The sequence below is a fragment of the Sminthopsis crassicaudata genome, chromosome 5, assembly GCF_048593235.1.
Source record: "Sminthopsis crassicaudata isolate SCR6 chromosome 5, ASM4859323v1, whole genome shotgun sequence".
Taxonomy (NCBI): domain Eukaryota; kingdom Metazoa; phylum Chordata; class Mammalia; order Dasyuromorphia; family Dasyuridae; genus Sminthopsis; species Sminthopsis crassicaudata.
The window spans coordinates 36183945-36207309 of record NC_133621.1 but is presented as its reverse complement, the minus strand read 5'-3'; the positions used below and the strand labels follow the sequence as shown (position 1 = coordinate 36207309).

Here is a 23365-nt window from a genome sequence, read left to right as displayed (position 1 = left end):
TTACATGTAACTGGGGAAAATAATATATTATTAAAATTAAAAATTAACAGCAAAAATCACTAAGGAATTATCAAGGAAAATGGCCCCAATATCTTAGAGAGGCTAAAACAGAAATTTTTAAAAACCCATTGATCACCTCCTGAAAGAGATCCCAAATGAAAATTCCCAGAAATATTATAGCCAAATTATAGTGTTCTTAGATCAAATAGCCAGAAGGAATCCAAAGATTGTGGAGACAGAATCAAGATAATGTAAGATTTAGCAGCTTCCATGTTAAAAAAGCAGAGAACTCCGAATATGATATTTTGGAAGGCAAAGAAATGGATGTTTAATGAAATAGAGGGCTTGCAAGCATTCCTTGTGAAAAAACCGAAACTTAATAAAGATCTAACATTCAACCACAAACATAAACAGGTAGTAAACAAAGTAAACATGAGTAAACAAAAATCATAAAAGACTCAATAAACTTGAACTGTTCACATTCCTATGTGGGATGATGATATGTGTAACTCCCAAGAACTTTATTATTATTAGATCATAGATAGAGGACAAAGGTATGAGTTCATTATATTGGGATGAGCTTCAAGAAAAAAACTGAAGGGGTGAGAGAGATACACTGGGAGAAAGGAGAAGAATGGGGAAATTTTTCTCATATGAATGAGAAAGAAAAACTTTATAGTGGAGGAGAAAGGGGATAGGGTGGGCAATGTTTTAACCTTATTCTCATTGGAAGTATTTCAAAGAGGGAAGAATATATTTGTCCGTATACACATATACATACACACAAAATCAGTTGGATATAGAAACATATCTCATCCAATAGGGAAATAAGAAGAGAAGGGAATGAGACATATGGAGAAGAGTAATGATCAAAAGAAGGGCAGATTAAGGAAGGCAGTGTTCAGAAGCAAGACCAAATTTTGAGGAGGGACAGGATAGAGAGAGAGAGAAGGATAAACAGAAGAAAATAGCTTTGAATGTGAATGAGATGAGCTCACTCATAAAACAAAAGCAGATTGCAGAATAGATTAGAAACCAGAATCCAACAATATGTTGTTTACAAGAGACATAGTTGAAACAGAAAGACACACATGGAGTCAAAATAAATGGCTGGGGCAGAATCTAATAAGCATCAGCTGAAGTTAAAAAAAAAAAAAAAAGACAGGTGTTGTAATCATGATCTCAGACAAAGCAAAAGCACAAATAGACCTACTTAAAAGAAATAATCAGGGAAACTGCATTTTACTAAAAGATACCATAGACAATAAAGTAATATCAAAAAATTTACAGAAAATTTCTCTAATAATGTCTTCTTTTCTCAAATGTGTAGATAAATGAATCAAATTTAATTATCTAATTTAGTATTTTTTTCTTCAATTACACATGCAAATATTTTTAAAATTCATTTTTAAACCTTTGAGGTCCAATTTCTTTCCCTTCTATTCCTCAAATGAGAAGATAAGCAATTTGGTGTAGCTTATACATATGTAGTCATACAAAATATTTCTATGATATTCATGTTGTAAAAGAAAATACAGATTAAAAAACCCTCAAGAAAAATAAAAATATTTTTAAAAATTATGCTGCAATCTGTATTCAGATATCATCAGTTCTTTTTTTTTCTGGGGATCAGTAGCATTTTTCATCAAACTCCTTCAGAGTTGTCTTGAATTGTTGTATTATTGAGAATAGCTAAATCATTCACAGCTGATCATCTTACAATATTGTTATTACTTTCTATACAGTATATTTAATTTTGCATCAAGAGCATCCTGTTAATTTCTTATAGCTCAATAGTATTATATCATAATCACATATCACAATTTGTTCAATTTCCCAGTTGAAGGTCATCCACTCAATTTCCAATTCTTTGTTCCCAAGAAAGAGTTGTCATATATATATATATATATATATATATATATATATATATATATATATATATATATATATATATATATATAAAGCTCCTCTTCCTTTTCATCAAAATGAATCAAATTTACAAAAATTAGAGCCATTCTCTGATCTTTTTATAATCATGAAAAATATACTTTATATCAGCATTGATTAGAGAAACACAAATTAAAATAATTCTAAAGAATTATCTCATACTATCAGAAATGACAAATACTGGAGGGGATGAGGAACTGGTCCAATTCTGGAAAACAATTTGGAACTATGCCCAAATAGCTATAAAACAGTTCATAGTCTTTAACTCAACAATAATAGCAGTATTAGGTCTGTACCCCAAAGAAATCACAGGAAAAGTAAAAGGACTTCAGTGTACAAAATATTTATAGCAGCTCTTTTTTGTGGTGATAAAGAATTGGAAATTGTGGGAATGTTTATCAATTAGGGAATGGTTGAACAAGTTAGGGTATATGATTGTGATGGAGTACTACTGTGCTATAAAAAATGAAGAGGGGGGGGTGGTTTCAGAAAAGAAAAAAAAACATGGCAAGATCTATATGAACTGGTGCAAAGTGAAACGAGAAGAACAGGGAGATCATTATGAGCAGAAAGGACAATGTCTGAATAATGATAAACTATGAAAGATGTATCCACTCTTATCAATACAGTGATCTGAGATGATGCCAAAGGACACAGGATGAAAAAATTGCTATCCACTTCCAAAGAGAACTGATGAACTGAATGGAGATGATTGAAGTATAATTTCCTCACTTTCTTTTCTTCCTTTTTGAATTTGGCTAATACAGAAATATGTTTTTCATGATTTCACATGTATAATTAATTGATACCATTTTGCTTGCCTTCCTAGTGGGTGGGAAGAAGGGAAAGAATGTAAATAGAAAAGAACATTAAAAATAAATAAATATTTTGAAAAAAAAACCAAAAAACTTTTTTTTGGTCCAGAGAACTAAAGGACATGTACAATGATGAATCTGTGCTATATTCTTGCTACATAGTCTTTCCATACCTGTTAGATAAACTTTTTTTTTTGTTAAATGGAGAAAAATTAATATAATGACCATGCATCCCACCTTTTGTAAGAAACCCGTTAGTTACCTCTAATTTATTTTGTATTTATTGTGATTGTGCACAATTGTTCAGGTGTAGTCTCCCCCATTAGTCTGTGAACTCTTTGGGAGCAGAGTTCTATATTCTAGAGTGCTAGCATAGAAATCAAGATTCCCAAACTTCAGTTGTAGATATTATGTAATTAGAGAAAGTGAATGTTCAGTCTGTTGGCATATTATCTGCTTTATGTCCTAAGTGTGGAAAACCAGAAAACTTGTGGCAACATGCTGTTTGTTTTTTACATGTGTCTATGAAAGCATTGTAATGGTTATATTTGAAAACCAAATCCTCTTTCCGTCCTGCTCCAGCCTAGGGCCATTTTGGCTAGGCAAGAAGAATGAGCACACAAAGGGTGGTCGAAGGGTAAGAGGAAGAACCCTTTTTTTAAAAATAGAAGTCACACAATAAAACCAATTTTCCATCATGTGGTTCCTTTTAAGTTACAAAGATTTATGAGTTGGAGATTAGAATATCTGTCTTTGAAATTTTGGACAGTTTTTAAGTGCCTGGATTGAAGCCACCTTTCTAGGAACAGGAGATGAGGCAAATTGTTACTGGGTGGATGGGGGGGGAGAAAACTCAGTTATTTTGAGAGTATTCTCTTCATCAACAAGAGGGCAATTTACTGTAGGAAATTACTGGATCTTTTTGGTTTAAATGAAGCATCCCTTGTGGCTAATAGTGTTGTAGCTTTTAAATAACTTCCTACCATAGATCTGAATACTAGTCAGTATTTTTTAAGCATTAGAAATATCTTTTAAAATCTCTGGAAATAAAAGAGGTAGCCATCCATTAAGAGCAGCTGAATAAATTGAATAGAAATGTAAGAGAATGTTTCTGCATCCTTAGAAATGACAACAGAGGAATTCAGAGAAACTTGGGAAGGTTTACATGAACTGCTGCAGGACTCAAGAAGGGAACTAAACCCATCAGAACTAGAATAATGTCCTGTAAGTGAAAGCAACATTCTGATTTGTTATCATAACTTCTCTCAGTCCAAGGGAACCAATGTTGGGCTAACACTTTCCTCCTATCAGCAGGGAGATGGGGGATGATGGATGTGGGAGGTGGTATACACTGTCAGACTCAGTTTCCTGAAGTGTTTTTCTTGGTTGCAGTGAAGAATTTATTAGTAGTTGCTGTGTGTAGGGGAAGACAGTGATAAATTTTTTATTAAAATAAAAAAATGCAATGTGCTTAAATGAGAAAAATAATAAAAATATAATTTAAGAGATAATTCTAGGGTAAGTACTCTAAACAAATATTGAGACTATTTCAATAGTCTGACTTTTTTGACTTTTGACTGATCTGCAGAATAAAAAACTAAATTAAAATTAATACATAAAATAAAATTTAAAAATAATGTTTTCTGAAGCTATATTCTTTATATCATTTTCATTTTATTGTCCTAAGTGCCAGATTCTGGGTGTGCATTTTTTAGTGTTGGATAGGACTCTCTTACCCCACACTTTGTCCCTGATTGTTTTGAAGAAGTCCAGATTCTCTGTGGCCAATCCATTCTCCCCACTTCTCCAGGCTCCCTCCCCTCTGCCTTTTGATTCCTGGCAGACAGTAATGCACATACATCTCATCATGCTGGCTTCATGGACAGAAAAGTCAATACCCATCTCTTGGATTTTCCAATTCTGTCATTTTGACCTCTGTAGATTTCTTACAGATTGTAGGGGTGAGGTGAGGGGAATGGCAAGGAATGAGTAACTTGATTCTAATGATCTATACGGTAGTCATTGGAAAACAAATCCTTTTGCCCAGTTTGTCATCCAAAAAGCTTATAGAGAGGTGGAACGTTCAGACAGTGCATCCAAGGGGCACAGACTTTGTTCCCATTATCTAATCTCCATTTTGAAGGACTTGGCATTTTAGCAGAATTGGATTTCACAAAAAGCATCCCTTTTTAACTACAAAGGAAAACCAAAGATGGGCAACAGAATTTACTAAGTTACTTTCTCCCCAACTTTTTACAGACTGGTTTTAAACTATTATTTTACCATCAAGATGGGGAATTATATATGAAAAAAGCATATAGATAAATTTCTTATGGACATCTTTGTGGATTTCCCTTTTGAAGGTTTTCTAACGTCAAGTAAAGAAGTACAAGTCAGAACCAACATTTGGATGAGAACACCTGGGCTTTGCAAAATAGTCATTCGTGGTCCTTCAGCATTGACAAACAGCTGAATTTAGGACATACGTAGAATAGTTAGTAAACCACAAGTATTTATTAAGTACCTACTGTGCACCAGGCGCAGATAGTAGAAATGCAAAGCACCAATCCTGTTCTCTAGAAGTTACCAGATGACAAGTTTCATCTTTACTCCACCTAGTGTTTGCATTCCATGGGAGCTTTCCTGGCTCCTTTGTTTCACCCCCTCTAAGCTCTCTATATAGGATCCACCTTAGAAATAACCCCATCAGGTTCCAAGATATTCTCTCTCCCATGCCCTCCCTAGCCAATGTCTTTGAGGTCAGGTTTCATCATGATCTTGGACACATCTCTTAGTGTTTGTCTCAGGTGGTTATCCTGGCTCTGCTATCACTGGTTTAAGCCCTGTTCCTTGACCTTCAGAAAAGAGAGTTCTTCTTCTCTTTTAATCTTCTTTCCACTAAATTTAAGAGCAAATGCTGGTGCTACAAAGGAAAGAAATCATCAGAGACAAATCCCACATTTTGCAAAATTATTCCTAGTGGAATTCTTTAGAGGGAATACCTTTAGAGATCAGTAAGTATCAAATAGGTTTGGACTGGACCTAGGATTTCTTTTATTTAAGGAACTTCCATTAAGGAAACTCCCCCAGATAGTATGGACCAGCATTTTGTCTTCAATTTAAGATCATAGAGTTGCCTCTGACATTGAAAAGTGACTTAATCACAGTCACACAGTCAGTATGGGTAGAAGGTAGAATTTAAATCTGAGTTTTCCTGTCCCTGAGATCCACTCCATCTAATCTGCCATGTTATTTATTGATAGGATGTACAGTGGAGTGAGAGCTGCTAGGGAGTGCCCTCATGCTGGAGTCAGGAAAAATCTTCTTTGTGAGTTCAAATAAAGCCAGTTGTGTGACCCTGTCAAGTCACTTAATTCTGTTTATCTCAATTTCCTCATTTGTAAAATGAGCTGGAGAAGGAAATGACAAATCACTCCAGTCTCTTTGACAAGAAAACTCCAACTACGGTTGAGTTGAAAACAACTGAACAACAGTGGAGTAATTTTTCCCCCTGAAGAATAATTTTCACCTAAGTTGTTTGTTTTTTTTTTTTTTGGGGGGGGGAATTGTGTTTACATTTTACCAATTACAATGGACCAAAAGCTATTAGGATTTTCAGTTTTATTCCCTTCTCAGACGAAGCATTGACATAAATTATGCCATCATAAGATCAAAGGTAGATCTCCTTTTCTTTTATTTCTAACTAGCATTTGGAAGAAGCCTTATCTCTCTGACAGTAGCAAAATATAAGTTCTAGGTCTATAGGCAAAACTTTTAATAAGCAAAAGAGTACTTAGTTAGGAGTCCTGAGTTCAAAGAGTCAGGAGGAAAATCTTGTCTTTGACACTTATGGGATCAAGGGCAAGTCACTTAATCACTGCACCTCAATTTCCATATCTGTAAAATGGCAAAGATAATATTTACCTAACTATGTCACAGATTTGTTCAATTCAAGAAACAATTCCTAATGGTTCACAGCATGCCAACCACCCTGGATATAAATTCAAAAATGAAACAGCCTATGTCTGCCTTCCAGAATGACCTTGTTTAGGAGACAGTGGAACCTAATGTGGCACTAAAGTGGCATCTGGGAAATATGATTTGACTTTTACTAGTGACTCACAAAACAAAGGTGTCCTCTTTCTTGGTCTAGAGATTCTTCTATGAACTTGGAGTTTGAAAGAATATTTGGATGGAAGGAGATTCCCATAAACCAAGACACAAATGACTGGTAATAAATATGAAGAATAATGCCAGGAAGACAAAAGGTCCCCATGACCTGGGTGTGTGTGTGTGGGGGGGGTTGTTTGTTTTTAAAAATACTAAGATAGAAGACAGCTAGGGTGAAGCAGTGGATAGAGCACCAGCCCTGAAGACAGGAGGACCTGAATTCAACACTTAACTCTTAACATTTCCTAGCTATGTGACCCTGGGCAAGTCACTTAACCCCAATTGCCTCCGCAACAAAACAAAAAAAACCCACAAAGGTATAGGTGATATTGTTTTGTTTTTTGTTGTTTTGCTAAAGTTGAATTTGGTAAAGAAGATGAACTTAGGGATCATTGCCAATTGAGTATGGAGAGAGAAGGAGAGAGAAGGAGAGAGAGAGAGAGAGAGAGAGAGAGAGAGAGAGAGAGAGAGAGAGAGAGAGAGAGAGAGAGAGAGAGAGAGAGAGAGAGAGAGAGGAGAGAGAGAGGGAGGGAGGAAGAGAGGGAGAGAGAGAGAGAGAAAAAAAGAGAGACAGAGAATGAGACATTTTGCTATTTTATTTCCATTTTTCCCCACCAATTTTGAATTAGAAAATTAGAACATCATTAAATGAGAATTAAACCCCTCTGTAGGAAAAAAGAAAATGCCGGAACTTGAAGGAAATATCAATTTCCAGGCACAGATAGATTCCATTCCAAGGTACTAAAAAGACTTGCAGACATGATTACAGACCACTGAGAAATCATAGAGGAAGGTCAACCTGATGGAAGATTAGAAACAAGCAAACACAATTCCAATTTACACAAAAGAGGATTATGAAAAATAAAGACCCATAAACTTGACAACAATCCTCAGAAAAATTCTAGCATGAAGTACTGAAGATGGTGACTTATGAACTCCTAGGAATGCAGAATTTTAAAAAAGAAAAAGATTCATGAAAAAGCCTTGTCAAAATAAACACATTTCCTTTTTAGATAGTGGTAAGGTTTTTTTCTTTTGATAGTTCATCAAGGGCTGAAATAGACAAATGATCTAGCATGTTGAATTTGGCTTGGGAAATCAGTAGACAACACAATAAGTTTTTTTTTTTTTTCGGTTTCTTATGGGTTTGGAGCATGGAGACTTCCAGGAAAGGATGATGGGACATGAGGCACAAATCCTAGGAGAGGTAGCTTTTGGACTAACAGGAGAGATCCTATGACTTTGGAAGTCTTCAGGAAGAGGCTGGATGACAACTTAATGGAAAGGATGAAAAGGAGATCACCACTTAAGCATGAGTTGGAAAGTTGACCCCCTGGAATCTTTTCAAATGCCGAGATTCTGTGTCCATTCACATTAAGCAAAAGCATTGACCCTCCAAAATGTGATAAAGAAGAATTAATAGCTAAACATAAAATTGGAAAGTTACTTATTTTTTTTTTAAAATTTGCCTCTCCCCCAACTCTACTAAATCATATTATCCATGGGGCTAAAATCCAAGAACCATGAGTCTTTTCCATTATAAGAAACCTTCAGAAATAGTTAGGTTTCCAAATGTACTTTTCTGGGCATACAAGTTATTGGTGACCAATATTATGTTTTTCTTTGTAATCATGCCCTAAACTATCATTGAGATAATATTTCTCTGAACATTAAATTTTGGAAACAAGAGATTTAGTCACAAATTTGGTAATTTATGCTTTAAATTTAGAACCATTGTGTAATGACAGCCATTCAGATAAAACCAATCAACATAAATTGTATAAGAAGTCTTTCTGCTATTTTTCTTCTGAGATTTTGTAAGATTTTTTTTATCAGACTTTAAAATTGTTAAGTAAGCATTTGTTCATCCTTTTCTATTGTAATGAGACCAGGCAGCTGGGTGGCACAGTAAATAAAGTGCTAAGTCTAGAGTCAGGAAGACCAGAGTTCAAAACCAACCTTAAACACTTCCAAGCTATCTGATCCTGGGCAAGACACTTAATCTTTGTGTGCCTTCCCTATTAGTAGAAATAATAATACATAGAGAGGTATTGTGAGAATTAAATTAGATAATATTTAGGAAGGGTTTAGACAGTGATTAGCACATGCAATTTTTCGGTTATCTGAATTGCATCTGAATTTTCATGGCCCATTTTAAGGTTTTGTGGCAAATTTACTATAGTGGTTTATGATTTTGTTCTCCAGCTCATTTTAAAGATGAGGAAACTGAGGCAAAAATAGAGTTAAGTGATTTGCTCAGGATCACACAGCTAACAATGTATCTGAAGACGGATTTGCACTAAGGAAGATGTCTTCCTGACTCTAAGCCCCAGCATTCTATTATGTCATCTAATAAATGCTCGTTCCTTTTAATCCCCTAAAAGTTTTAATCTTTTATCTTTACAAGTTCCACTCTGGGGCTCAGTAGCCTCATTAATGACTATCTCACATTGTTTATCATTTTCAACAATTAGCAATCATATTTCATTTTCCTACCCATCTTCCCAATAGAAAGGGTCTATCAATGGAATCCCCTATGGCCTCACTAACCATTCCTGAAACATTCCAGCCTGAAATGCCCCTCCTTAACCCCAGTCCCTTAGTTATATTGTCTCTTCCTATTACAATGTAAGCTCATAGAGGGCAAGACTGTTGCTTTTTCAATTGTATCTTATCTAGTGTTTGGTGCACAGTATTTCCTTTATAAATTGTTTTTCATTCACTTATTCACTCTTTAACACCTAAGAGTGGAGAAGCTCAAACATTTTGTTCATTGTTTCATGCTAGAGTTTTCAAAGGTAAAAACCAATTTCAAAAAAAAAATTGTGAGAAAGTTGACTACGTCATATACTGACATGTCTGTTTTCTATCATGGACCAGATTTTTGTAGTAATGGGCACTGACTAAGACTATTAATCAGACATCGCCAGAATTACTTGAAAAACATTGCAAAACTGTTCTGGATCAAAAGTTACAACAGAGAGAGATTTGTCACATGTCAGATAAGGGAAGTGTCAGGAATGTTGGTGAGATTTTTGAAAATTTTGTGTAGATCTTTCTGTGGGAACTTTTAGTACCATTAGTGGAGATTGTCCCTTGTAGTTACTAAATAAATTTAATAGAGATAAGACATTACCGACATCTTAAGGCTATTTGGTCATTGTGCTAGAGTGGATGGTCTCCATCAATTAATAATTTTAGTGATGAGGAAACAAACTGATGGAAGCTCAGTGACTTGCTCTGGTTCACACAGCTAGAACTAGTAAGACTTCCGAGTTTGGTGGAACTTACCAGGTTTTGTTCTCCCTTGGAATAGAAGTAGCAGCTTAGAATACCCAAGATCATCTCTTTGCCACAATTAGGCATCAACACATACTTTTGCAGAAGTGTTGCCCTAACTGGTTTCAAGTCATTATTTCAAGCCCTGTTTCTGTTGGGAAACATCAGATGCTCATCTCTCTCCCCCGCCCCACCCCACTTAAAGAGCAATATAAATATCAGTTCTTCCTCCTCCTCCTCCTCCTCCTGCTCCTCCTCCTCCTCCTCCTCCTTCTTCTTCCTCCTTCTTATTTCTTCTTATTATTTCTTGTCATTATCTCCCAGTCATCACCAAGTCTCCAGTCCAGACAAAGCTTCATTCTCTGAGTCTCCCATCAATTATAGAGCAATATAGGGGTGTGCTAATATATATTTAATACCACACACTTTAAAAGTTTAATTTGCATTATTACAATTTCTTAAGTACAGACAATCAATAAAACAATAGAAAAAGCTCTGGTGTGTGGCATGAAATGTTTACACTGGAAATTGAACTAGGGCCAGGGTTAGAACGGCCTCTAGAACACCCCTGGTAAAAGGCTTCTTTCCCTCTAACTCCTTCTCTTGGTAGTATTTTTTGTACATGTGGTTGTAAAGGTGGGAAAAGTCCTTTTCAGACTTGGACTGGCCACATGTGAATATGAAGAAGCCATGGCTGCATTTGTACTTTTCTCTACCTACTTATCTATATTGAAGAACTGAATTTGAGAACTTAATTATCCTGAAGCCTAGATCTTTTTAACTGTTATTGGGCAGATAATTGTTATATGGTTCACAACCTGGTTTTAACAGATTGAAGGTTGATGTGTCTTGACACATCATTATCTTTTTATTTAATATTATATTATCATTTTACTTATCTGACAGAGAGACTTAATTAAGAGAAAAAAGGCCAAAGAAAAATCTAATTCAAAGATTGGGCTCCTTAACTTTTATATTGTGGATTCCTTTGGTAATTTCTTTTAAATACATAAAATAAAATCCAAATTTTACAAAGGAAACCATTGTTTTGAAATCCATTTGTCAAAATATTTTTTTTAGATAACTAGTTTACATATCCCAGATTAAGGAGGTGATAGGGTTTCTGGGGTGCAGCCAGACTCTCACTGTACAGGGCCACCAAATGTCGGGGTTCAGGAACATTGAACCCACAAAGTATATAGGAATTATAGTCTCACAAGGTATCTCAAAAGAATTGTAGCCTTAGACCTTTTCCAAATCAAGAGGCAAAGATTTAATTATGCTGCTAGAAGAGGAACTACATTCATAAGGGTTTTTAGCAAAGAAAAAGGGTTTTAGCAATTAACAAAGGGGAAGATTCCATAAATCAGAAGACTTTATTAAGGAGGAAGGCACTATTAAAGCATCGCAAGTTTCTTAGAGAACTTAAGACTGCATAAGGCAGGCTAGTGGAGATTACCCCAGGCTAACCCTAAAAAGGAGTTAGGGTCCTAATAGGCAGTAGCAATAGTGACTAAAAAATGGAATAACCCTAAAAAGAAGTTAGTTCTACAATAAGTTCTTTTTTAGTGGGGATATAACCTTGGGGATTGACATCATAACTTGGCTTTCTGATTGGATAACAGTAACTATAGAGTTATTATAATGGTTTTGGTAATACAAAGAATTAGGCTAGGAATTCAACCGAGAATAGGACTGTAATAAAAGTCCACTTAAAGGTAACAAAAGGCCTAATCAAAATCAAAAGCTCCACTTATAATACTATCAATGCTCCTTCTTGCTTGTCACAGAGAGTAGTATGGCTTCCAGATTGTTTACTGTAATTCAGGCTCTCTCTGTCACCTCCCACCTAGCTACTAAGGACTTCATCAGAGCTATGGACTAAAGACTTTAACTCGTTGGTGTAGCAACCCCCTCTTTCTTAGAAAAAAGACTAAGGCTCTTCTGCTGGGGATACTAGGGACCTCAGGGGTCAACACTTTGAAAGAATAAGATGGTGGAGGCTTATTTTTAGTCCTAGAACAGGAATTTTCTGCTTTTTCTAAAAGAACTAGAAAACGCCTACAGACATTAAGCAAGCATGGAAACCAAGAAACAGATGGCCAAGGATTTTAGCTGAGTTAGAAAGTGGAATAAGCCAAGCAACAATTGGCAGAAGCAAGAACTGAGCAACTACCAGAAGAAACTACAAGTTGGATCAAGGGAAGATTACTAGCAGGAATTGTGTCTGGGGGAGTAGAGTGACAACACCAAAACAAAGCAACATCCAAGGCATGAGCTTTTCTTCATATGTGTGCCCTGCTGCCATGTGCTCCCTAATTATACACCTTTCTACCTTTGTTCCCTACAGGAACCAACTCTTCCCACTAGAACTCTGTATGAAGAGTCTGCCCTGGGTTTATGGGGGAAATGCTTTGTTGCAACCTTTTATTTTCATTCCGTTTCATTCCATGGCTTTTCATTTGTGTCTTCTGTCTTACTATTAAAAGTAAACACATCAGTGGGGGCTTGTGAGCTGCGCTTTTAGAGAATGAAGAACCACAGAATTGAACTTCAGGCAGAAAGTTCAGAGGTGCTCTACACTAATAATAGAGACTCATATTTCTTGTCATGGTGACTAAGCCCCATGTGGCAGAGATTACAAACTACATGGAAAGTCCCCTAAAATATTTTTGTGCCTCCAGACTAATCCCTTATCCAATAGAAGCAGGTAACCATCTTATAACCACTTAGGTCACTGACTGTGCTGATTAAGGCTTTTATGTCAGTGTGGTACAGTGGATAGAATCAGCTTTGAAGCCAAGAAGATATAGGTCCAAGTATCCTGTGACACACATTGTTGGATTCTGGGTTCTTGACATTCTAGGCACCCCACTAAGACTATAAATTGCAGGGAATGTGTAAATTTACATTGTTAGACGGAGTTTGTTACCTGGGAGTTCCTTATATCAATGGAACCACACAGATGGTTTCTAAACTTGTTAATCCTTCAAATCCCTTTTTTTTCATCTATCCTTTCAACCCCTTCCTCCCCCACATCTCAAATCAGGCATCTCATTGAAAAAAAGCCAAATTGAATTTACCAAAGAGACTACAGGATTTGTAATCATCTGTAACCCAGCACATCTGTGCCAAAGCATTAACTCTAGCCAGAAAAGCCAACTGCCCAAAAAACAATATAGGAATATTGGAAACAGTACAGGAAAGAGGAATGGGTTATGTTTATATTATAGTTTTTGACAAGTCTCCATTTGCAAATAGATTGATCAGGACTCTCCATATTTGCAGTTTAATGAATCCATGCTAAGGTAGAACTGCTTAAAATGAAAGAAAGCTTTTTATAATTTGCTGGGTTTCACAACCTTGTCATTAAACATTTATATTTTATGTTTTGTTATTCAGGACCATAGGGTTGTAGATTTAGAACTGGGAAGAACATTAGAGTCCACATAGTCCAATCTCTTAAAGATGAGAATGATTAAATAACTTGTCTAGGAACAGATACAGCAAGTGGTAGACTAGAATGCCCATAACTGTTCTGCATTTCTAAAATCCAAGACATTATTTTTTCCCCTTATTTTTGCTCCATTCCAACCCTTTGCTTCCAATTTCCCAATTCATATTTCTGACAGGACAATTTTCAGTCTCCTAAGCCTTAACCATTTGGCTAAATTTGATGGCTGCTTCTATCTTTGACATCATCCAGACTGTACCAAGAACTATTCAAAACTGCTGTATAATCTCTAGGAAAAGCAGACATAGCATAGCAGAATGGATGGAGTGCTAGATTTGATATCAGAAGATCTGGGTTCTAATATTACTTCTAAACTCTTGGATATTTCATAGACATTTCATATTCAACATGTCCAAAGAGAATTCATGATCTTTTGCCTGAAACACCCTTTTCTTTTCTACTTTCTTATGACCGCCAAAAGCTCAAAATCTCGACCTTGATTCCCCATTCCCACAGACCTCACATATTCAATATGCTGTTGAGTCATCATTTCTACTTTCACAAAATCTCTTCTTTTTGTACCTTGTCTATTTTCATAAGCTTCTATCCTGCTTCAGACCCTTATTACCTCTCATCTGGACTACTATTCTCTCAACTACCTCAAATCTCTGTTCATTCCAATATATTCTCTGCTCAGCCAACAAAATGATTTTCTTAAACCACAGATCAGGTCTGACCATGTTATGATCCACCAAGTCCACCCCCAATAAACTTCAAAGCATCCCTATTACTTCCACAATCAAATATAAAATTCTCTGTTTGACATTTAAAGCTTTTTGTAGAATGATGTTATAAATTTATTTTGTATTATTTTAGGTTATACATATACATTCATGTTGTACATATTTCTATATATATCATGGTGGGAGAGAAAAACAGAAAAATAAGGGAAAAGCATGAGGAACAAAAGAAGAAACAAAAAGGTGAAAACTGCATGTTGATCCACCTTCAGTTTCCATACAATTGTCTCTGGATACAGATGGCGTTTTCCATCCAGAGTTTATTGAGATTTCCTTGGATCACTGAATTGCTGAGAAGAACCAAGTGATACTGTTATAAATTAAGAAAATGTCTTCATGTTTGGGATTTCAGGAACTGAAGGGTATAAAAGTATTTGGAAAGCATTTGAATGAAGATTAATGGAGAGGGAAATAGAAGTGATATTATCATGGGAGTATACCGGAACCCATTTGCACAGCAGGAAGAAATGGACATTGAGTTTAAGAAGTAGAACAGAAGCTGAAATGGCATGCTAGTGATAGAGGATTTTAATTCTTTGGACTGTGCTAGAGGTATTGATCTGCCAAAAGCAGAGCACATAATACAATCTGTATCTGCATTAATGATTATTTCATTGTTAGAGAGATGGAAGAAGTAAAGAGAGAAAATGTTATTCTGGCCCTGAATCTGACCGACAAAGAAGAGCTGATTGAAAAAAATAGAAATTGTGCAGCCCGTAAGAGATAAGTGATTGCTCTATTTTAGAATTCAGGATAAAGGAGAGAAAAACTGGGCCTTGTCTATTATGCACTCTCGTTTGGGAAAAGTAGATTTCAGAGTGGTCAGAGAAAGGATAGGATGCCACAGTCTAAAACCCTACAGGAAAAGTTGGCCCTGGAAGGACATGATGTCCTTGAGAAGAAATGCTAAAAATGCAAAAAGAAATTATTCCAATGGGGGAGGGAAAAGAGTGAGAACTATAAAAAAGGGATTGGTATGGCTAGACAGGAAATTCAATGACCATCATCAATGGTAGATAGAAGCAAGGGCAGATCCCAGAGCATGAAAATAAAAACAGGTCCATGATCCTGTTAGAACATCCAGAGTATTAAAGTTCTGTAGTGGTAGGAGAGTTAACTCATGGTGCCATAATTCACAGAATCTTGGAGTCAGGAAGAACTAATAGATCTGACCTCTGATACTCACTAGCTGTGTGGCCTTGGCCAAGCTAGCCAGTTTCTGTTTCAGTTTCCTCATATGTAAAAATAGAGATAAGAATCACAAAATTGTTGTGAGGATCAAATAAGTTAATATCTGCAATGTATAAAGCAGTGCCTGACACATAGTAGGTATTTAGCAAATGCTCGTTTGCTCTCCTTTCTTTCTTCTCCCCACCTCTTCCATCAATGACCATGGTCTTTGAATTACAGGAAGAACACTAATAGTTCATAGAGAGTAGCATTTGAGCTGTTCTTTAAAGGATGTGTAGAAAATCAATAGGTACCAAAAAGAGAAGGGAAATATTTCAAGTGTAGGAGACAATGTAAGCAGATAGATCCATGGAGAAAAAAAACAAGTAATTATTAAGTACCTGCTGTGTACCAGGTCTTGTTAGTCTTTGAGCTCCCAAATATACTGTTTTTTTGTTTTTTGTTGTTTTTTTGGTGGGCAAGTCTCATCTCCCTCTTCATTTTTATATGCCTTGATTCATGACTCCTTTCTAGGCATACTCCTTATTTGGATACCTTTGTAGAGCTGTGATTTTTATTAGTGTGGTCACTACCTCTATTAGTGCCAATTATTGTCCATCTCCATTTTCTCATCTTATGTGAATACATTACCATGGACGATCTCCCTAAATGTGCTAGAGTGTATTTCTACATAACCTTCAGGCTTATCTCTCAATTTCACAAAATGACTGAAAGATTTCATTTTTACAATGTTTTACAATAAAAACTGAATGCTGTGAAATTATAATGGGCAATCTGGGCTCTAAAACAGACATATGAGGAAGCACATCCTCCCAGCTCCTTGTAGAGATGGGGGATAATGGGCATGCAGCACTGCATAATGATAGAGTTTTCCAGTTGGCTAATAAGTTTCGCCATATTTCTCTCCTCTACTCACACAAATACATCTTTTTTTTAAAAAAATTAAAATGTATAGCTTTATGGGAAGAATATATATTGAGAAATATAGATAGTATAAAAAGCAAAAAGTATCAATAAAAATGATTTAAAATAGAAGGCTTTTCCCCTTACCTCATTAGCATTGTCTTTTCCCCATCCCATGCTCCTTTTCTTATACCATGCTGACATGTGCATCTTTGCAATCTGCTCTGTCCTATTACCACCATTACCAATCACTGTTACCATTACCAGTGTATTATTATCATTACGTGCTCTACATCTCTTTGTTGTCCTTTGAGAAAGCTACAATTTTGATTCTTTAGAAATCTCAGCATTTTGAAATTCATAGCCAAATATCATCATGGGAAGAATACCGGTGTTCAAAAGATATAGTTTTGAATGAGCTTGAGATTAGTAAAAACATCTGATTTAGCAAATGCAATGCAGTGTACTCCCCTTTTACTCTTCCTATGTAACTTTAGACCATTGACTCTATTTAGTATCCTTTATCAGCACTAATGGACTAAGTAGCCTTTCCACATGATCTGAGTGATACACAATTTTCATCCTTGATTTTTCCTCTACAAAAATCATTCTTTGTCTATTTAGTGTCCTCCTTTCAGTGTCACCTCATAAGTGTTCTTGCAATGATTCGGCTAGATTAGGTTTCACCTCAAGCTTCCTTTAAGTTCTTTTTCAATTCTTTTTTTTTTTTTTGCTCTTTTATTATAATAGATTCATAATCTTTTATTTGCTTCATTGTAATGCTTAAAAATGAGCTTGCATTTTAAACCCATGTTACTTTTGCTTCTTCTTGGTGATGAGATCAAATATTTGTCATCCAAGTTTATTTCTGCACTTTGGTAGCTTTCTTGTTATGGTAACTGTTTTACATTTTTCTCTTCTGCATTGGGACTTTCCCTATGCACTATCAATATATCATAGATCAGCAAAAGAAATTAAATGAGAATTTAGGGGGAGTTTTGCAAAAGCCTCAGATAACATGCAAAGGCCAACAAATGACATAGAAAAATATTTTTACTTTACATATAGCCTCTTACCAAATATTTAACCTAAACTTTACAATAAGATACTGTAAACATTATATAAGAGAAAAAGAAAAAATTCAGACTTCTTCATTAGTATAAAATTAGGGCCAAAATTTTTTACATTGGTTTTCCAGATTGTGGAGGTGCCATGCCCCTAACTCCTGCAGTGCAGAAGGGATAACGGTATATTATTTAAATTTGTCAATGAAATGGAATAATTGAATAAATATCTTTACTTTTTTCTATATTTTCTCCCAATGTTCATTGTTTATTTAAATAAACTGAGATGGAGTTGCTATATTTGCATGTGACTTTTTACCTTTATTCTTTCTTATAATTTAATGGCTTTCTTAATTTTTTATAATTATTTTATTTCATTAATTATTTGCCAATTACTTGTAAAAATTTTTAAACAATTTTCTTTTAAATTTTGAGTTTGAAATTCTCTTTCCTTCTCTCCCACCTGCTATAAAAGGCAAGTAATTTGATATCAATTATATATCTGAAGTCATGCAAGGTATAATTCCATATGAGCCATGTTTCTAAATTATAATAAACAAAATAATAAGAATAAAGAGAGTAAAAAAAGTGTGCTTCAATATGCAATCAGAGTTTATCAGATTTCTCTCATTGGAAGTAGCTAGCATTTTTTTCAGAATTGTCTTGATCTGAGATCATAAGTCTTCCATGGTTGATCATTGTACAATATTGCATTACTATATAAAACATTCTGCTTCTGCTCATTTCATTTTGGATGAGTTCATATTAGTCTTCTCATGTTTTTTATGAAACTATTCTGCTCTAACACAATAGTATTTTATCACAATGACATATCATAACTTGTTCAGCCATTACTCAATTGATGGGTATTCACTTGATTTCCAATTTTTTTTCTGCTAAAAAAAGAGCTACTATCAATATTTTGCACAAATAGGTCATTTCCCCTTTTCTTTAATCTCGTTAGGATACAGACCTGAAAGTGGTCAAAGGGTATGTATGCACTGTTTTATAGCCCTTTGGGTATAGTTCCAAATTGTTCTCCAGAATGGCTGGAACAGTTCACAACTCCATCAATAATGCATTAGTATTCTGAATTTTCCACATCCCCTCCAACATTTATTGTTTCCTTTTTCTGTCATATCAGTCGATCTGATAAGTATGAGCTGATAATCTTAGAGTTGAAAAATCCATCTAGTCTTAGGGATTTTTTTTTAATGCATCTCATTGATGGCTTGCTCAATTTCTTTTTCTAAGATTGAGGTATTTATTTATTTATCTATTTTCTGTTCTATTCATCTTATAATCTTGTAAACTTGTAATTATTTATAAATTTCAATTAGATTATCAGTTTTATTGACATTTAAAGAAGCAAAATGACTTCTAATAATTGTTTTAATTTCATCTTTACTAGTGTTACAATCACCCTTTCCATTTTCGATATCAGTAATTTGATTTTTTTATAAAATCAAATTAACCAACGATTTATTTCCCCCCATAAAACAGTTCCTAGTTTTATTAGTTCAATGTTTTTTTTTTACTTATTACTCTCCTTTGATTTTCAGGATTTCCATTTTAGTATTTAGTTGGGGTTTTTAAGTTGATATTTTTCTAGTTCTTTTCATTGCATGCCAAATTCATTGATCTGCTCCTTCTTTCTTTTATTGCTGTAGACATCTAGAGAAATAAATTATTTTTTCCTAAATGTTGCTCTGTCTGCATCCCACAAGTTTTGGAATGCTATCTCATTGTCATCATCTTCTTTAATGAAATTATTGATTGTTTCTATGACTTGTTCTTTGACTCACTCATTCTTTAGGATTTGATTGTTTTATTTCCAGTTAACTTTTTTGAATACATTTTATTTTTCCAATTATATAAAAAAGTTTTTAGTGTTCATTTAAATTTTTTTTGAGTTCCAAATTCTTTTCCCCTCCTTTCTTCATACCTTCCCTGAGACAGCAAGCAATTTGATATAAGTTATACATGTGTAATCATGCAAAACATTTCCATATTTGTCATGTTGTCAAAGAAAGCACAGACCAAAAAAATCACACAAAAAATAAAGTGAAAAATAATATGCTTTAATCTGTATTCAGATTCCATCTGTTCTTTCTCTGGAGGGGGATATCATTTTTCATCATTCCTTAGGAATTGACTTGGATCCATGTATTGCTGAGAATAACTAAGTCATTCACAGTTGATTATCATACAGTATTGTTGTTGTCATGTACAATGTTCTTCCTCAATGAGGAGAATGTCTGCTCAATTCACAATTTCACTCAATTCATCTAAGTCTTTCCATCTCTGGCTTACAAAATCCTGAAGCTGCTGCTCTTTCTGTCATCACCATCTAGGTCCATCTTTGGTCTTTCATTCATGAGAGCTGTGGGCCAACCTCTTCTCTTATGTCACAGATCTCTCTTTTTGACTTTTTATATAGTCTCAAGTTGGAAAAAATATGTGATTCTGACTTTTTGTTGGCTCTGACAACCCAGAATTCAATTTGGGGCATTATTTTAAAGTTGTTTAAGGGGGGGTGTTAGGAGAACTCAGTTAAGCATTTTCTCTAATCTGTCTTCTTGGTTCTCTGAATTGATTCATTATAATTTAATTTCAAACTTTGTTCAAATATGTTCGTCATCAGATAAATCACTCTCAGAAATGTCTATGTCAACAAGCCATTTATTATTCCTTTAGAAACAGTCAATTCTGGGGCAGCTAGTTGGTGCAGCGGATAGAGCACCAGCCTTGAATTCAGGAAGACCTGACTTCAAATCTGGCCTCAGATACTTAACATTCCCTTAGCTGTGTGACCTTGGGCAAATCACTTAACCCCAATTGCCTCAGAAAAATAAATAAATAAAAGAAATAGTCAATTCATTTTTTATTGGTCTTACTATTTGATACTTGCCATGTAGCTCTTAAAGAAAATGTGATATATAACTGGAATTTATTAAGTCTCTGATTTTTCATTTTTTTAATTTCTTAATCCTAAATAATATTTTCCAACTTTTTAAAAACTATCCTTACTAACTTTTGTATTAAGTTATTGCATAACAAGGTAAATGTTACCAAATTCAGAGAATATCTCTAGTTCTTCTCTGCAACAAAGATTGGCCCATTAGTTTTTTGTTTTGTTTTGTTTTGTTTTTTGCTTATGTTCATTAAGAGCTCTGTAAGGAGAAACCTGTGAATCACCTAAGAAAGGATGTTTCTTGTTACCTATGAGATTTTTTTTCTTTGTTATTTTTTCTTACTTATGCCAGATAGATTTTTTTTAACTTGAGAAAATCAAGTTAATAATAATTTCAGAGCAGGAAGGTATCTTAGAGGTTGTCAAGTTCAAACTCTTCATTTTACTAGTGAGGAAATTAAGCATGGAGATGGGCGACTTGCTCAGAATCATACAACCAGTCAGTGTATGAAGCAGTATTTGAACCCAGGAATTCTGACTTTAAGGCTAGTGCCCTATAGAACTTCCATTTGGGAAAGTATTTTCCTAGATATAAGATTGCTCATTCTATCTCTTACTATTATTATTATTTTATTATTATTATTATTATTATTGTTGACCAAATCCCTGTACATACTATATTACATTCAAAATTGGTAATTCACGATCTGTATCTTTTGTTTAGACTGACTGGTCATCAATAGACAACATGAAAAACATAATTGTACAAGAACTCACAACATACATGACAAGTCACATCTCGTTTGTAATAAGGTTATCATCTTGCATCTCCATCATCTGAAAAAGAAAAAAAGTCTTTTTTTCTAAGTGAATTAACAATATCATGTATCAAACGAATCATGCAGCAAATTAATACAATTTCCCCCTCTGTTTCTTCCATGCTTTTTACTTCTCATGAGGGCTATCCACCAGAAGTTGATGTTTTTAGGCATCCAAATGAGAACTCTAAACTGATACCCACTGATAAAGTGATGCATAAACAGAAATTCAGGCAACCTCAATTAGAGAATAAGAGCCCAGATCTTTCACTTTATACCAGCTACTTTTTGTAGAGATTTTTAGAGGAAAAAAAAGACCATGAAGTCTGGCATAAACTTATTATCTCACCATCAGTCTAGGCAACAACTTGACTCTCCATGGTACTCCATACCCTTTCTTGCTTTCTGGTCCTATTCCTTCTATGGAATCCCCATTTCAAGGCTTGTCCTTGCTGGAAACTACTAGCTATCTCGCTCAGGGGCACTTACCTATTTCTGATATCATCAGTAGGAAACCACTCAGATATTCCTGAGGTAGGGCCCCACCCCTCACTATGGAAGATCTAGACCCCCTTCAGTGTTAGGCACAAGATCCTGTTAGGCCATCCCACATGGAAGAAGTGGAAGAATGATGGAGAACTTGGCATAGCATGGGTATCTTTGGGCACTTCTTCCATGAGCATTCATCCCTTCCTACTCTTTTTGTAGTATCAGGATCAATTCACCCACAGTCCAGCTTTCTGCTAAGATGTATCTCGCTCCTATAGTCTTCTTATCCTTCAAGTGACAGTTTTATTGCTGAATACTTGCTCCCTATTTCCCTTTTCTTTTCTTAAGCCCTTTCCTCTAAATTTGAAGCCTTTTTCTTATGGGAAGTTAAAATTCATCCACAATAAAAGCCTATCTTTTAGGCTGGTTTCCACTTTAGAAATCTCCAAGACCCTTCCCAGAAAGCAACTTACTTTATACCAGCCCTTCCTCATTACAGGTACTCTTTCTTCATATTTATCACTCCTAAATATTTCTCATAGTTTTTTTCTTTTCTTTTCTCTTTTCTTCTTTTTTATTTTTACTTGTTTATAATCCTTCTTTTCCTTTTATATATTTGCCTGATTATTTTTTCTCAAATCACTTAGAATTCAGTTCTTCCTCTCAGCCATCTTTTTTAGCTTCATTCTCTTCTGACCCTCTTATTTTTCTCCCAATTCAGTCCTCTCTTTTTATTCTCCTCTGCTTCCCTTCCATTTTTTCTCTTTTTCTCTATTTCTCCCTCTCTCTTCCTCCTCTCTCTCTCTCTTTCTCATTCTCTCTCTGCAATTAAGCTTTATCTTTATGCCTTTTGTTGTTTAGCCAAATATATACAAGGAAAAGAGGGGTCATGAAAAGACCAACTCTTCAAGGGAGACTAAATTCATTTGGACTAGAGTCAAGGCTCTAAATTCTAGATGCTTCTAGGGCTTAGGTAACTTATTTTCTCCTCATCTGTTCGAAGCCTAAATGAGATATACTAGCTTGGGATCCATATATGGGATCCATATTCTGGAAATTGTTAGTTACCTTGGTTAGTTTTTTGTTCATCTTCAATGAAAGTGGTATTTACTTTGGACCATGATGTTTCCTGATCATTCAATGAGACTTCCCCAGTAGAAAACAGATTGTGTAGCTCATGGAAAAAGTCAAAAATGTCTTCAGACTTAACACTGTGATTGCCTTCTAAAATAACCAAGTGAGGCTCTTCAGAATCATATTCATCAGAGAAGTCGTTCTTTTCTGCCTCCATCTCATATCTCTCAGGAAGAAGGCTAAACAGAAAGAAGAAATAAGAAAGACCCAACATACATCCAGTCCGTGGTGATTCCTAATGATATAACATAAATCAACTACTATGAATTACATGACTGGAACGTATGTCCATCATCACAAGATCTAAATGAAATCCAAGAATTCCAACAGGGAATGGACCCCCAAATGTCTCAAGGTTTTTCCAATGTCAAATATCATTGAATTTTT

General features: G+C 35.0%; 1 protein-coding gene across 1 annotated transcript in view; it reads right to left on the bottom strand.

The window, feature by feature from the left end:
* Positions 1-19683: 19683 nt before the first annotated feature.
* Positions 19684-23365, bottom strand: part of COL6A5 (collagen type VI alpha 5 chain) — a 101730-nt gene continuing 98048 nt past the window's right edge. Inside the window, exons 42-43 of the mRNA XM_074270836.1 lie at positions 22913-23157; positions 19684-21374 (exon numbers count right to left, since the gene is read on the bottom strand). Of these exons, the coding sequence (XP_074126937.1) occupies positions 21355-21374; positions 22913-23157 (265 nt within the window). The 3' untranslated portion in view covers positions 19684-21354. The remainder of the gene's footprint in view (positions 21375-22912; positions 23158-23365) is intronic.